The 17,145-nt window shown below is 38.8% G+C and overlaps 1 protein-coding gene across 3 annotated transcripts in view; it reads left to right on the top strand.

The window, feature by feature from the left end:
• PRR16 (proline rich 16) overlaps positions 1 to 17,145 on the top strand; it is a 145,178-nt gene that overhangs the window by 81,606 nt on the left and 46,427 nt on the right. For 2 of the 3 annotated variants that reach the window (XM_089491779.1, XM_089491787.1), the window contains exon 2: positions 13,595 to 14,490. In XM_089491779.1, the coding sequence (XP_089347905.1) occupies positions 13,595 to 14,353 (759 nt within the window). In that variant the 3' untranslated portion in view covers positions 14,354 to 14,490. Of the gene's footprint in view, positions 1 to 2,964; positions 3,035 to 13,594; positions 14,491 to 17,145 lie in introns of those variants that run through there. The other variant, XM_089491795.1, reaches the window with a different exon arrangement.

The following is a 17,145-nucleotide window of genomic DNA, read 5'->3' as shown; positions in this document are numbered from 1 at the left end:
AAAACCATTCTGAGTAGGCCATAGGGCAGGAAGATGGAGTTAAGGGGTAAGGAGGAAGGGAGTGCGTGGAGATCATCAATGGCACCAAATACCCCTACTATTAAAGAAAGGTACAAGGATGATTTGCATGGCAGTTCCAAAGGAAGACATCAAAACATTAGTGTGATTTCCAGTTGAAACATCTCTGCTCTTAACTGCTGACTTGTGAAACTTGTAAGTTGCATCACCTTTCCACTAGAGTTTTGCTTTAATTAACCATTTTCTTCACCTTGTCAGCAATTTTCTATCTTTCAAACACATACAAAATCAATCAGTATTTTCAGCCATCTGCCATTTCAAAATTTTATACTGTTTGTGGCCCTGCCATCTCAAAAACAAATTTTAATTAATCCTTGTGTGTGCTGCTGTTATTTTAGGTCTTCCTAGTAGTGAAGCCAAGATAAAAGTAAAGTTCTGATATTTCTTTGAGAAGGCTGGCACCGCCAAATCAGTCTTCATGAAAACAGTACTTCCCCTCTTTAAACTAATCAAATTTCAATAGTTTTCAATAATCACTTTTCAGTTGGAATGGCACCTATAGTGCATTCACAAACTAAGTTAGTTATGCACAGTGAAATTGTTCTATCTGCATAACGTTAAGACAGCAATACAATTATCTTTAATAGCTCACACTCTCTGTTCTTAGAAGAAAAGAACTGCATAGCTTTGAAGTTACGCAAATAATAGCAAATAATACATTATATTTGCTTTCAGAGCATGAAACTCAGAATAATTTTGAAGTTCTTAGAAGTCTGGATTCTCATCATGCTTTTCCTTACTGGTATGAATGCTGATGATGCATTTTATTGTGCAATATGAAAAGTTGTTATGTCATTTTATTGTAAGCAATATAGTTCTTTTGGTCCATCACAATGATAGAAGAAACTGTTAATGTGAATATTGTGGATATTAGACTTAAATGCAAGTAGATAGGCTTAAATCTTTTTGGCTGCAACCAGTGCCAGGCAGCAGGGGAGAAGCTCCATGAAAAGGAAATTAATTTTCTTCTGTTAATGCATGCTCAGGAAATGATTCTTATTATTGCTGCTCTGGAGCTCATTTTAGTGTAAATGACATAGAAAAAAAATGAAGTAAAATGCTTTTACAGCTTTTAAAGGAGAGGGCACTATTTTAAAATGAGTACTTCTGGGCTTTTACTCCCAGAAATGTGTGCGTGTTACCTGTCGACTTACAACAACCCTATGAAATTCAGAGAGTTTCCCTAGGCGAGGAATACTCAGAATAGTTTTTCCAGTTCGTTCCTGTGAAATAAAGAAATGTAGCACCTGATACTACAAGAAACAGTATTGAGAAAATATTAATAGTTATATAGAAAAAGACAGAGAAATCATCAAATTTAAGTTTCATAAACAAGGGATAGGATATGTTTTATTTGCTCCTCAAGTTGAAATTAAAGGCAAGACAAGACAGAAATAACCCATGGGATTTGAGAAGTTTTTAAAAATCTTTCTGTCTGAGTAATGATCAATGATATGTCAGAATTTCATTAAATATATCTATTAAGGTCTTTCTGAAATATTATCTGGATTCCAGTGGTGCTGTGGTTCATGTTCTTATTTCATTGTATTTGGTTTGTATCACACCCAACTTAGATATAAAGGCTAATGTGGTGTTGACAGATATCATTTGTTTCTCTGTGTATGGATACTTGTCCGGTTTACTTTTTGGAATATTTTCTGAATCTATTTATTCCAGGCAAGCATTCTCTGAAGATGCCAGCCACAGATGCTGGCGAAATGTCAGGAAGAAAATCTTCCAGAATATGGCCACATAGCCCGAAAAACCCACAAAAAACTACGGATGCCGGCCATGAAAGCCTTCGATTTCACATTTATTCAGAATTTGTGGTTATGGAGGTCTGGCTATATATCCCAAGTGACATGTTACATGTACTTTCCAACAGTAAATACCAGGTTATCAGCTATTTGACAAATGATATACTGGAGCTACTAATTTCCTTTCTGCTTCTCAATAGGTATTGCTATCTCTATAATGCCTATGTCCTACTGCCCATTTTGATTCCATATGGTATACTCTAGCAATAGCAATAACAAGTACATTTCTATATCAGTGAACCAACTCTCCCTAAGCAGTTTACAATGTGTAAGCCAATTGCCCCCAACAAGCTGGGTACTCATTATACCGACCTACAAAAGGATGGAAGGCTGAGTGGACCTTGAAGCCCTGCAGGATTGAGCTCACAACCTTGTGGCTGTAATTTACGCACTGCACCACCAGGGCTCCTTAACTTTGCTATGTTTGTATCCTAGTCTGTTACTATGCTTACATTCCATACCTGAGCTCACAACAGGGCCAGTTTCTCCATAAACACTTGGCAGGGTGGAATTCAGAGACAGAACAGTTTGTCTGGAATATCAGTATGCAAAGGCATCTTGTACCTGGAAGACTAACAATGAAATGCTACAACTTCTTTCACCCAGTTAGTCTCAAAGGTGCTGCAAGGTCGCTTTGCATCCTTGGCAGGGTAGCTGATTATCTTATTGCATCTGAGCTAATTGGTAGAACTCTATTATGCAGAAACTGAACCATCTTTAAAATATTTTATAATCTAGAATCCTTGGCTCTAGCATCAAGAGGTAGTCATTGACATCATAGACTTTGAAGAGAATATTTATTACTACAATGTTTGCAATTGTACACTGTCACCAATGTATTTAAATCTGTTTTCTTAGAATTCAGCATACAATACCTGGGATTATAAATGTTGAGCTGACAAATTAATTCAAGGTTCTTCTTTAATTCTGTCATTTTTTTAGTTGTACATCTCAGCAACAATAATGCAAGTAGCCGTGTTCACTCATTAGAACAAATCAAAAGGATAACCGGCATAATCAAACGAGACAGTCTATTGAGCCACCTTTTTCAGTATCAAGAAGAATGATATGTACCAAACTTTACTTACCAGAAAACAAAAATCATCATTGTGAGATGGCTCCAGAAACTTGCCTCGTCTGTGAGTTAAACATAATTCTGAGTATCCTTCACAGGATTATAGTTCAATATACCTTCAGTTCAAGACTCCCATTGCTTTTTTCCAGGGACATAAATCTTATATCAGAGTAAGGTTACATCAGGGGTTGGACTGTCTATATAGTATTGGACTGCAGTTACAAGAAATCTAAGCCAGCACATGTAATAGTGAAGAGTACTGTGAATTGCATTCCAGTTATATCTGGAGGCCTACCTGATTCACACCCCTGGTTTAGATCAAGAGTGTAGTAACCTCTCCCCCCACCATTATGTTAGGTAAGTGCAAATTCAACTGATGTGATTTACCTCCCCTGTTGTTATGTACATTTTATTTCATATTCTATCTTGGCATATTGAAAATTTGCACCAATACAATATAACTTGGTTGCACAAAATGTTACGTGATATATTAGTGCAGAAAGGCTACTTCTAGGTAACCTTGCAAAAGGATCGAACAGCACTTTGAAACTAAATGAAAGATAGAAGTTGGTAGCATGAGCTTTCATAGACTAGAGCAGTGATGGTGAACCTTTTAGGAACCAAATGTCTAAACTAAAAGGCTTTCCCGCACCAGGTATTACCTGGTGCCAGTGCTGAGACTTCTGAAGGGGATGGGACTCTGGGGGTGGGACTTCCACCTTCCAGGAGTTGGACTTCTTGGGCAGGACTTCTCCTCTCCGGACACAGCTGAAGACCTGGGAAGAGGAGGAACAGGTGTGTCCCTGATCCTCCTCCTCCTCCTCCTCCTGCACCCTCCCAGGCCTTGAGCTGCCTCTCCGGAGACAGCTAAAGACCTGGGACAGCCAGGAAGAGAAGAACACATGCTGTGGCCCCAATCCACCTTTTCCCCAGCTGGAGAAGGAGCAGTAAAGATCCACTCCTTTTTCATCCAACAAAAAGCTGGCTTTGCATGCCCCACAGCATCTTGAAGCCAGCTGCAAGGTGCTCTGGTGCCATAAGGCGTATAAATGCCATGCTGCTAGAGCATCTTGAAGCCACCCATGTCTAAACAGCTGGGTGGCTGCAAGACATCTTGGAGCATGTGGTGTATAAACACTATGCCTCCAAGCTGCTGGGAAGCTGGCTTTTAGAGCAATTGGGAGACCAAAGCCCTGTACAAATGGGCCATTAAGCACATACTGAGTACGTGCTAGGGTTGCCCGGGAGCGTCCTTTTCAGATGCTCCCTAACCCTAGGATGTACTCAGTACGTCATAATGGCGGTGCCCTGTCTACATGGGCAACGCCATTTTGACGTAACAGCTGCATCGTGTCCAAACATCGCTGCATGGCCATTATGTCCTGGCGCCGCTGCAGGGTGCCTGTGGCGCCCTTTCAGTGGTGCCAAAAGGAGCTCCAAAACAGAGCTCCTTTCGTGCCACGTATTGCTGGTGTGGCCTTTACATGGCCGCACCAGCAATACTGAAGAGAAAGGGGCCAAGTGGCCCCTTTCTATGTCTCCTCGCCGCTGTTGGGATGTCCTTGGGGCAGCTCAGGCCCCCGATCCATCGGGGAAAGGGACGTGTGCAGGCGTGGTCTGTATCCCACCCAAATTACCTTAAAAAGGGGCAACTATTTCTTCAAATTTCACCTGACTCTGTATATCAAAATATAAATGTGCATAGCTAAAAAACAAGCAAATGAACAAAAACACCTGGACATGGGATTCAGTTATGTACTTAGGTTAATCTCACTGCTTCTGCCAAAGCTGGTAACCACTTCTCTCCTGCAATGCCCATGCATCCTAAAACCTTGCTCCAGGGGATTTCCCAGCATTCCAGAACAGACTTTTAGGGTATACAGGGGACTGCAGAGAGGATCACCAATTTTGATAGAAGCAAGGGAATCCAATTAAATGCCCAACTGGACCTTGCACCTGCACCTATTTTTCTGGACTTTGGTAGGCATAAAGATTACTGATAATAATAAAAAGAACAGTGATTCCCAGTAGGCAATAGGAAGCTATGTTGTACTGATAAGAGTCTAGCTTTCAAATGAATAAGTGCATTTCCATGGTGTAACATTGCTAGTAGTTCCTTCAAGGGAATTCATGAAAATCACGAAAGAAGGGATTCTCATCCTCATTGCATAAACAGAAGAGCTATCTTTGCCAGAGGTTATTCCTGTGTATAATGTCAAATGCTGGCAGGGCATCAGTATTTTTCCACAGAATTTGACAAATATATATATGAATTTTTGAAAACTGGGGGAAAGAGGTCATTGGGTCAGTTTTTAGAATGATTTAATGTGATGTTGCTCTGGCACCTACAATTTTGGCACATTTGTAGATCTTACTAGGTTGATAACAAAAGGCAGCTTTCAGGTCAATACTAGGTCGGTAACAAAAGGCATGTTACCTGACTTAAAGGTAAATTTTTCATAAGCAATCAAATTTTGAGGCTGTACTTTTTCCACAGTTTTCTTAGCTAAAGGAATATTATTGTTTAAACAAAAGAACCCCTTTAATTTTTGTCTCAATTGAAACAATTGAAATATTTATGAGGTATTGTTCTCTATATATGTCAGTCTCCAGTGAACTTTTGTGGCTATAGAGGAAGTGCACTGTAGAAACAAAGAATTCTTGTAAAGTGTGTTCTGAAGTTCTTTGATGTTAGATTATGTAAGTGTCTGTATTTTCTTTCATTCTTTCCTTTTCATTATTCATATATTAAATATTTGATTTTCCCTAGCTGGTCTTTCCCATCTGTATACATCAGTTATTTGTCTAGTTTGTTGGGTTTCTCTTTTTTAATTCTCTACATGAACTAACCTTTGCACACATGGTGGAAAGCTCAGTTTTTCAATGTCTAGGGAGAAATAAGTCTACTGAATAATATTTGAAGAAACCCAACAGGTCTTCTGAACTATTTCTGAGCCTGACTGGTTTGGGACTCAGATATATTTGAATTATTGTCTTGTGTTCTGGAATTTTAATTATGGTCTCTAAGGTTTTGTAAGGTTCTAGCAAACTGTAATCCAATTGTTAGTTTACAACTTCCTTTTCATACAGTTTATGTCAAGCAGCTTAGCACTTGCATGGCAGGCCAAATATGTCACAGATGGGTTTTGAAAGTCAGAGTTACATATGTATTTGTGTATGGCCCTGAACAGACAGGCCAAAATAAAGCTTTTGGGTCACTTTGGAGGTATGCTGTTTAAATGACACATGCATCTTAGGAGGTCAGAAGCTGTGTCAAAGCTGTGTTCCAGTCCTTAGGCCTGGCTATGCCGTGCCTCTTAGGACTCATGCATCATTTAAACAGCATACCTCCAAAGTGGCCGAAGCAGCTTTATTTTGGCCTGTCTGTTCAGGCCCTATGTGTGCAAGTCATATTACTTGTATGCCAGACCATTATAACTATTGTATTGAAATCAGAACTCCTTAGAGCAGACATGAAATCAAGGAGATTTCAGCTAATTGTGAATACACAATACTCATTTTTTCAGTGAGTATAGTTAAATTGACTTTGTGTAGATCTCTCCTGTAGATTTTGTAGTCAGTTTTGAAAACTGGTTTGGCAAATTTTTCCCACTCCTATCCCCACAACTAAATTCTGTTGGAAACATTTGGATCTTTGTCCTATTTAAATCAGAGGCATGTCATGTCAGGCTGACAGATTGTAATTGTACGTACACGTGCCTTCCAGTCACTCATGCCTATTCTTAGGCAAAGAATGCTCAGTGATGCTTTTTCCCATTCTTTCCTCTGAAATATAGCCTGTAGAACCTGATATTTGTTGACGATCTCCCATCCAAGTACTAACCAGGGAAGGGCCCACTTAGTTTCCAAGATCAGACAGGATCTGGATCCTTTGGGGTATTTAATTGCTTGATTCATAATCATACAGAACCTGATAAGACAAATCATGTCAAACAGACAATTCCAGTGGTGTTTGCTTGATCTCTGATTATAGTGAAGAAATCATGTTGGTTTTGCCTAGCAAAGGACAGATTAGGCTGTTTGCAATTTGTACCACTTTGTGTGTGTTCAATCATAACACACCCCTTCATTGAATTCTCATGTCAACAAGATTTTCCCAAAATGTGCGCAGAAGTTGCATTTTATGTGATTAACATGCCTCTCTGATCTGAGAACTGCTCTGCAAAATTTGATGTCTGGGATGAGAGCTGAATAATAGTTAATGTTCAAATGTATGTATTTATTCAGAAAACATTATTTGAAAAACAAAAACCAGTTAGCCTTAAAGGTACTGCCTTACTTCTTCCTTTTAATCCCCGTCCCTTCCTCCTTTTTATGAATCAAGTCAGTTTGCTTAAAAATACAAACTGATGAAATTTTCAAATATCCTGTTTTGTAAACATTTATTGTTGCTGTAATTGCTGATGCTGTTGTCCGTGTCAATAGTAGTAGCATAAAGTTAGATTTGATCACATCTCATTCTTCTAGTGACATTGTTAGTTAAAAGTGTTGGATTCAGTACCTCCACCTTGTGGAAATGGCAGCAATAGCAGGGCTCAAGTGAAATGAAAAAATTGAACACATGAGTCTCATGATTTTGTTTACTAGTTATTTTAGTAGCCTTCTTTGGTGGAAAAATGTTCTGTCACACACATGTCTGTGTGGCCTGAAGGTAGGTGTGTGTGTGTGTGTATCCCTTCAGAAGATTCAAGAGCTTTCACTTTTATTTCAGGTGGAATTGTTATGTTCTAATAGGGATAGGTCTGTGTTCCTATGGATGCCTTAGGTCTAATCTGCACTGCAGAAATAATGCAGTTTGACACCACTTTCACTGTCATGGCTCTATCCTGCAGAATCCTGAGATTTGTAGCTTGTTGTGGCATCAGAGCTGTATGACAGGGAAGGCTACAGTAAATATCTTACAAAGCTATAGATCACAGAATTCCACAGCATTGAGCCATGGCAGTTAAAGCACTGTCAAACTGTATTAATTCTGCAGTGCCCATTAGAGCTTAGAGTCATAGGTTTGGAATGGTGCCTCTACTGTTTGAACAGTTTGAGGAAACACAAATGGGTTGAGTACTGAGATCAGCAATAAATACTATCATTTTTAGCGTAGTTGGCTTCAAGGATTTTTATTTAAATGGTAGTTCCTCTGAACTGATGCATGAGGCACCATCCTCGTGGTGGTATTTAATGAAAATCTAATTGTTTAGATTTTTTCTGGCAGCGTCTTGTTTTCTTGGGGATATATTCTTGGGGATATATTGCTAAAATAACATATATTGTTGTTTGGCTTCAAATTGTTTCCAACTTATGGTGATATTTGTCCAGAGGAAGTTTGACTTTGCCATCCTTAGAGAGTGTCACACAGAAGGTTTTCAATGGCTGAGTGGTGATTTGAACTCTGGTGGCCAGAGTCTCAGTCCAATACTCAAACCATTATATCAGACTAGCTCACAGAATAACATAGAGATGGTTTAACAGCTACCTGAGTTAGGGCCTTGGATGCTGTGGCCAGTACTGTAATTACCTTTTCCTTGTGGCATGTACAGAAAGCATACTTTCAAATGTATGTGTTTGTGTGCATGTGCATGTGTAAACAAACACTCATATATGTGCACATTATTATTATTATTATTATTATTATTATTATTATTATTATTCCAGTACACTTGCCAACACTATGCTTGTTTTAGTCATTTATGGTATACGAACAGTCACTTCTTGTGTTTTGGGGGGTTTTGACAGTTTTGGGGGGGTTTGTTTGTTTGTTTTTGTTTTTTGCTGATTTTTATTTCCCAGAGGCTAGCATATTCTCTAGCTTGCTCTAGGTAAATAGCTACTTCCGTATCCATTTCAGTATTGAGAGAGGGAAGCTGTTGTTACTCTATTTCACTCTGAAGGAGGCAATGGATAGGTATGTTCTGATGCAGTCAGTATCAGTCTCACATCTCTCAGATACCCACCACCAACAAAATAAGATGTAATCTGACTGGAACATGTACAAGAACAAAAATGTAACAGATTGATTAGCAGGGATTATTCAGGAGTGGCAAACTAGGCACTCTGATGCAAGGGGCCTGGTCTCCTTTCCAGAGAGCCTTACTATACAGATATGTCCCCCGTCCATCCCTACCTATGAGCTTCCTCTAGTGGTGGGCTGGTTCTGGGGATACCAGTGCCCTCCACACAAGGGAGCTCCAATATAAGCTGTAGCACCAGGACACCACTTCCCATGGGGTCCCATGTATTGAGAATTTTGTGTGACTGCTCCTCCTCCCCACAGAGTCATAGGTGATTATCACATGGAGGCTTACCATTGCTAAAATGTAGCTAAATTGTCCCTAAAGCTTGGCGATGTGATTGCCAATTGTGCTTGTCCCCCATGATTAAATCCCCAGGGAGGCATCCTGCTCCTCTCCAATCATCAAAGCATTCATGCAGCAGCCATTTTTCCCCTCAATAACGGAAGTTCCCGTTGTTGGGGAAATGGCTGATGTGCGAATGCATTGATGACAGGAGAGGAGCAGGATGCCTACCTTATGATTTAATCATGGGGGAGAAGTGCAACTGTTCATCACACTGTCACGTTTTAGTGACATTTTAGCAATGGTAAGCCTCTGTGTGATACTCCCCATAGAATAATAGATCGAACCTGCTTTTTCTCTTGATCATTTTGAGTGAGACAGGCTGGGTGATGTTGGCTCTTTATGGAGAGTGATGATTTTTGGAGAGGTGATGGAAGCCCTACTATAGGATATGAGTGTGGTCTGAAGGAGAAACAAATGAACATATCCTTTATTTTCTTGGTAATGGCCTGATCCGTCTCATTCTGGTACTGAGGTTGTTCATGCTGAGGTACAAGCTATATCTGCCCTCCTGCCTCTGTGGTCATACTGTTAAAATCAAGACTGGGAGCCATGGACCTAGATTTTTATGGATTCATACTATTATTTCATTATTATAATTTCATGTTGTTTATAATTCATACACAAGACTATACATACTCATATTCGTGGTCTTAACTGTGTGGGAACCTTCTTTGGTCATCCTTGATACTTATGGTAATTGCTGTGTGACTTAGTGAAATACAGTGTTTTAAACTGGTATCATGGAGGCTATCTTGAATTGATCAGGAATGGATCAGGATTTAGGTCCACAGGAGACTCTGAAATCAGTGGCACAGCTTAATCATGTTAATGTAAATCCCACCCATTTCATTTGGACTGCTATACGTATGGCTATAAGCTTGAATAATAGCACATTTTGGAAAGAATTTCCATGCCAAATGAGTACCGTCATATATTTATCAGGATAACATACTGGTGGATATGTAAAAATTAAAATGTTAGATTTTTGTAGATTGTGTTGCTTTGCCTTTTAAAAGTTGTTTCCTTAGGGTTTACTCTTTCTGGAATTAAATGAGGATGCTGTTTAGTCATAGCAGTGCTCACTTTCCTTGCATTTATTTATTTATTTTAAGTATTGCAACCTGACACTTAAGGGAAATCTATATTTCTATTGGGATGACTCGAGTTGCATGTGTAGATCCAAGTAATTCCAGAAGCACGGGGCTATAGATCAGTGTCAGTCTAGTTCAACAGAAGATATAAAATATGGATTATCTCAAACCTTTTAAAAATGATGGGCTAAATCAAATGAACTGTTGTTTTATAGTCTACCATTATTCCAGAATGCATGGATGAAAAATGCTTCCATATTAGTATTTATATTGTAATATAATATAGCATTTATATCATTAAACACAAATGCCACTATATATGTAAAAGCTATGGCATTAAAAATGTCTCTTATGCCTAGAGAGACTCTTAATCTGCTCTACATTCTACAGCACTATTTTTCACTTTATGGTGGTAAGTTCATTATCACAATCTCATGTGACTTTTGTACAGACTCAGCTTCATAAGTATGTAAAAGTATAAAATTAGAGTTTTGTTGCAATAAAACAGGTAGAAAATACGTGCTTCTCTAAATGTTGGCTTCAGTTCACATCTGTCCCATCCAGCATAGCCAACTGAGAGAGGATGAAAGCCGAAGTCCAACATCATCTTGAGGACCACTTGTTCCTCTTTTTTGTACTAAAAGCCCATCAAGTACAGTTTCCTTCCAAGAGGCCTGTCCACTTAAGGGTATGCTACACAGCAGTTTACAAATGCTGGTCCACAGGATGCATATTCTCTTTAATAATTAAAAAGCATACAGCATGCCAAAAAGGGGGGGGGAGTATTTGAACATCCATATAAGAATGCCTAATAATCTCATGTGATGTAGGCCTAAGACAATTGAACTTCTCCATCCCAGAACAGTGTGTGTGTGTGTGTGTGTGTGTGTGTGTGTGTGTGTGTGTTTCTTTGAACAAGGAAAGATGTTTGAAATCAGGTTGTATGTCAGCATATAGGTCAATTTGATATTCTCTGACTATGGTTGACCTTTGGTTTCTACCCTGAGGTAAAATTACTCTACCTTGTTTCCATTGCATTTTTATGTTCAGGTTGTTTTACATGAAAAGCATACAATATTTATGGTTTTTTTGTTTTTGTTTTTGCTGTTTTTTTGGTTTTTTTTTTTTTTTTTTTTTTTTTTTTTTACAAATGAAGCTTGGAGAATTCATACATCTTGTGGAAATTTTATCTTGAATTTCAGAGTTTATTAAAACCTATAGGGTCGCCATACATTGGAAATGAGTTGAAGGCACACAGCAACAAAAATTGATATTTCTTTTATACTTGGTTTATAACTCTCATAATGCCTCACATTGACCATGCTTACTGGGTATAATGGTAGTTATAGCCTATGTATCCAACAAGCAAACTGTTGTTAGAAGTGATGTACTGCTGTTGTGAAAGAAATTGGAATGGGCAACAATTAAGACATAACGTAAAATAATACTTTAAAAACCCTGTGTGATTGAAATAGGGAGAACAAGGTGGTTATTAAAATGAGTGCCCCAAATCTTATAGACAAAGTATATATTTTAAATTTATTGCTGAAAGTGTATTTTTATCATAGTTCTTGTGTTTGTACATGCAGTGAAAGTGAGAATGGAAATTGCATATTCATGGATACACATTCACTGAATTGGCCAGTGAGTTAGAGGAACTAATCTTCCTTAGTATTTTGAACTTAATAATGTTTCAATTTTGTTTAAAGAGCAAATTCTGAAGCTATTGCAAACCAAGATAATAAAAGTACCTCACCATATGTGAGGTACATTGGGGTAAGCTTTAGGATTATAGACCGCAGTCCAAAGATCTGCCAGTCTGCCTTGCCAATAGTCACGATGGCTGGAAGATTCCTTGAGTTGTAGTCCAGAAAGTAACTTTTCCAAACTCTAAGTTATAGTGGTAACATTTAGCTTTACAAGAACTGCTCAATGTTAGTGTGAGCAGTGAATCAGCTATTTGACTTGATATAAGGCAGGTTACATTCTAAGTTCCTTTTAACATATAGAAGGTCATCTTCCTATTTTTTGCCTGCCTCATCTATGGAAACCCACTGGGTGATCTTGGGCAAGTCACAGTCTCTCAGCCTGAGAGGAGGCAATGGCAACCCCCCTCTGAGGAACCTGGACAAGAAAACACTGTGATTGGTTTGCTTTAGGATCACCATAAGTCAGAAATGACTTGAAGGCACATAATAACTGTTGGAACAGGAGCAAGATCTATAACTTGAGTCATTATAGGGTTAATGTCATTGTAGGATTAATGGTGAACTACTGAGATAGAGATGATCTTCAGCTGTGTGTATTGCCTTAATGAACTGTTGATCCTTCATAAGTCTAGCTTCCTTCATCAATCACTGTTTTCTCTTAGCCTCTTTTCTGTTGCATTATATTTTGTGTTACTTGCTTCAATGTAGTTTATATTATTTGATGTATTTGCTATTTTGTATTATTCTGTTTGCTATTATTGCTATGGTCCATTTTGTATCTTTTGCATATATATTGGTTTTGAATACTTTTGTTATACCATATACACTTGACTATAAGTTGACCTCCTGTATAAGTCAAGGGCAAATTTTGGGGCCAAAATTATGCAAGTCAAGGATAAAACTTAGGGGCATGGAACAAAGATATAAAGTATGACATTTACTGTCTTCATACAGAAATGTCTTATTCAGATCCTTCTATGCCCAATTCCTCTTGGCACTCTTTTGAGAGGAAGCGCCAAAGAGGTGCCACTACTGCCATTTTACCACCCAAGGCCAGAAGCAGCATCCCAGTGGAAAGAGTAGATGGGATTGGTGCATCTTTTGGGTGCTCCAAGATGAACTAAGTTCTTACCTTTTGCCACTCTACTCAGAGAAGGGGAAAAGTTAAAATACACCACTTACATTGACTCATGGATAAGTCGACCCAGCTTTTGGGGCTCAAGTTTTTGACAAAAAACTTCTGGACTTATGCATGAATATATACAGTACATTGTTTTGTTACCTTTTAAGCAGATATGGATAAAATTATTTATAGTACCTTTTGCTTTTGGACTTTTCAGTTCCATTGTTTCAACAATAACAAAAATAATGGCATGTTAGTGCATGGAGCCCCACTCCCTCTTTCATTGTCATCAATCTTTATTACAGTTTGTGTTTGGTTTTCATGCAGGTGGTTGACCAGATTGATACACTGACTTCTGACCTGCAGTTGGAGGATGAGATGACTGACAGTTCAAAGACAGACACATTGAACAGCAGCTCAAGTAGCACAACGGCATCAAGTTTGGAAAAAATCAAGGTGCGAGCCAACGCACCACTCATCAAGCCCCCATCCCACCCATCTGCCATTCTCACAGTACTGAGGAAACCCAATCCACCACCCCCTCCTCCACGGTTGACTCCTGTGAAGTGTGAAGACTCTCACCGGCCAGTGATCCCTCCCAACCCTGTAAAGACTAATGGGACACTACTACGAAATGGAGGATTACCAGGTGGACCAAATAAAATTCCGAATGGAGATATATGTTGTATACCTAACAGTAACTTGGACAAAGTTCCAATGCAACCTCTGATGCACAGAGCTGAAAAAGACAGGTGTCCTCAGCCTGGAACACGGGAACGGGTACGATTTAATGAAAAGGTGCAGTACCATGGCTATTGTGCGGATTGTGATGTTCGATATAATATTAAAAACAGGGAGGTTCACTTGCACAGTGAACCTGCCCACGGGCCGGGAAAGCTGCCTCACCAATGTCCCCCTTTACCGCCACCTCCACCTCCACTTCCTCCTTTTCCATTAGAAAACGGAGGGATGGGAATAAGTCCCAGTAGTAGCTTTCCCCCTCTTAGACCTGCAACTGTGCCTCCACAAACTGCACCAAAACCCCAGAAGACTATCTTGAGAAAATCAACCACTACAACAGTGTGATGTTATCCCATTTGGAAAACTGTTTTCCCCCCTCTTATGTATAAACATAAAAAAGGTAATGAGCACTTTCTACTCAAGCAATAAAAAGCCCAATATATTGCACCCTTTCTACTATGAAGTGGCATAAAAATCTCATGGTAAGTAGAGAGAATCTTGTTTAATGTTGATTGATGCACATATCACAAAATTTCATTTTTGGAAGCCATTATAAACCATTAAGCTGCAGGCAAAGCACCCCTAGTTATTAGTAATTATAGAGGTGGGGAACCATAGTCATACAATAACAATTATTGATGAAGAGAAATCTTTTTCAAAATATAATAATTTGTTCAATAAGATCAGTTTTATACTATAACATATGTTTTAAAATATAGTTTGTAGGAATGTAATGTATATGAGTGGAAGCTGCAGAGATCTTGGATTCAAAGGAAATGTATAACAGAATAAATGTTCTGGAATATTGTATTGTAAATCAATGATTGATAGGCCAAAATACTTTTATTCAGAATCTTGACTGAAAAGAAACACATAGGCCTGTTACAGACTGCCAAAAGAAAGCTGCTTCGGGTCTCTTTGGAGGCATGCTATTTAAATGATGCATGGGTCCTAAGAGTCCGAAAGTCGCACCAAAGCCACACTCCATTCCTAAGCACTGGAGTGCAGCTTTTGGTGCAGCTTCCAGATTCTTAGGATGCATGCATCATTTAAATAGCATACCTCCAAAGAGACCCGAAGCAGCTTTATTTTGGCAGTCTGTAACAGGCCATAGTTTACACTGATACTCTGTCAAGTAAAAGACTGTTTCATATCAACACTGTGTCCATTACCCCATTTTAAACCTTAGCATTTCACAGGAGGATCAGGTTTTTCAGATTTATCCAATTTGCCATTAAAAACAAACAAAAAAACAGTTGAGGTATGATCCTATGACTTTGAATTTACTTCATGGTTACTCTCAGGGCCTGGAGCTCCCATTTTATGGGAAATGGAATGGTCCCCTACTTGCTCTCCGATTGGCAGGGAAATAATAAAAATTACCACTTTTAATAACTGAATGCTGTTATAGAAAGTGTTTCTGTAACAGAGTGCTGTACTGTTTTTTAATTGTATTGTTTTAAAACCAAATTTTACTATTTTTAATTTTATGTTTTACATTGTTTTTGTTCTTTAATTACATTTGTATTAACTATTTGTATGTAAGTTATATTGCATTTGTTTTAATTTGTAAGCTACCTTGAGTCTAGTTTTTTGGGGAAAGGTGAAGTAGAATGAAGCTACAGTTGCTACATCCCATTGAATTTAGTGGGTGATATTTCGGAGCACACGTAACATAGGAACTCCCTCTTAAACCCAGTGGAAAGAACTGTGTCTATTAATTGGCTTGCAAATGGACATTAGCCTGTCTTACCCACCAGCTACTCCTTATGTGCTTCATGTATCCTGTTCGGATACTGTCATTATATTGCCTTTGGTATGGCATTTCTGGTTCAGGGGTGACTGAGTATAATGACACAGATTACATGTTACTATAGTAGAATATCTCCAGTCCTGGCTGAACACACAGAAATGTTTCCATTAGAATGATGGTGTCTAATCCTGATTGTATTAAAGACTGTGCCAGTGCAGTGATTAATAGGTTCAAGTTGTCAACTGATTTTTAAAAACAAATGCTCATTTTATTGTCTCAATATTCATAGCGCAACTGAGGTGATGAGTTGAGCCTAGGGATGTCAGCAAAGTTTTTCCAAGACAGTCTTAGAGACAAACTTTGAGAGCTCTTAAAAAGTTTTTTGCTAAACAGGATTGGCCAAGTTAGGACTCTGATGAGTAAAAGGTGCTGTAAGCTATATATCAGAGAAAGGAATTGGCTGAATATTAGTTGCCCAAGAAAACTATGAAATTAATGGGGTCACCATCAGTCAACTTTTGAGGGCACATGTACACACACAAAAGAGTTTTTTTTAAAAAAGAAATATCTGAAATTCTTCTCTAGCACAGATTGGTTCAGAAAATAGATTCAATTAACTGGATTCCCCCCCCCCCCTTTAGAAACAAGTTCAATTTATTTCTGAAGCAGGCTTGCTCATCTGTTGTTGAAACACTTGCGTTTGTCTGCTTTCTACTTCACTGATGTGCAGAAATGTACCTAAGACCAGTGACATATACAGAATCCTCTAAATGGAAACTGTAGGAAATTGTACAGAATAATATGAAAAAGTGAGCACTATTATCAGTAACAGAGGATGTAATTTTGGTCTTATATACTTCATGGAAATGAAGAGTAAGCTCTGGTCAAAGGTGCATTTGTGTTAAAACTGTTGGACTAGGATTTCAGGAAACCAGGGCTCAAATCCTTGCTCAGTCATGGAGATCCCCTAGGTGACCTTGAGGAAGTCATACTCTCAGTCTCGGAAAAGAGCAATGACAACCCCCCTCTGAACAAATCTTGTGAAGAAAACCTCATGCTAGATTTGCCTTAGGGTTCCCATAAAACAAAAATGAATTGAAAGATTACAACAACAGCAATATTCATTGCTCTGAACATACAGCATACATTCAGATTTGAATTATATTTTAGATGCAGAATAAAAAATTAACATAGGCCCTATACAGACCGGCACTTAGTTAGGGCACAGCATCTGCACACTGGACACCTTAACCCTGCCCCAGGGTGCCATTTTGGTGTGCACCATCATGACGCCCCTCCAGTGCTGCATCCAGATGATGCAGCACCAAAGGGGCATCATAAAGCCACACTGCTGTGGCTATGGCACCCCTTGAAGGGTGCAAAA

The sequence above is a fragment of the Sceloporus occidentalis genome, unplaced genomic scaffold (genome assembly GCF_023333645.1).
Source record: "Sceloporus occidentalis isolate IW3139 unplaced genomic scaffold, rSceOcc1.0.p SCAF_1, whole genome shotgun sequence".
Taxonomy (NCBI): Eukaryota; Metazoa; Chordata; class Lepidosauria; order Squamata; family Phrynosomatidae; genus Sceloporus; species Sceloporus occidentalis.
This window is presented reverse-complemented; position numbering and strand designations above follow the sequence as displayed.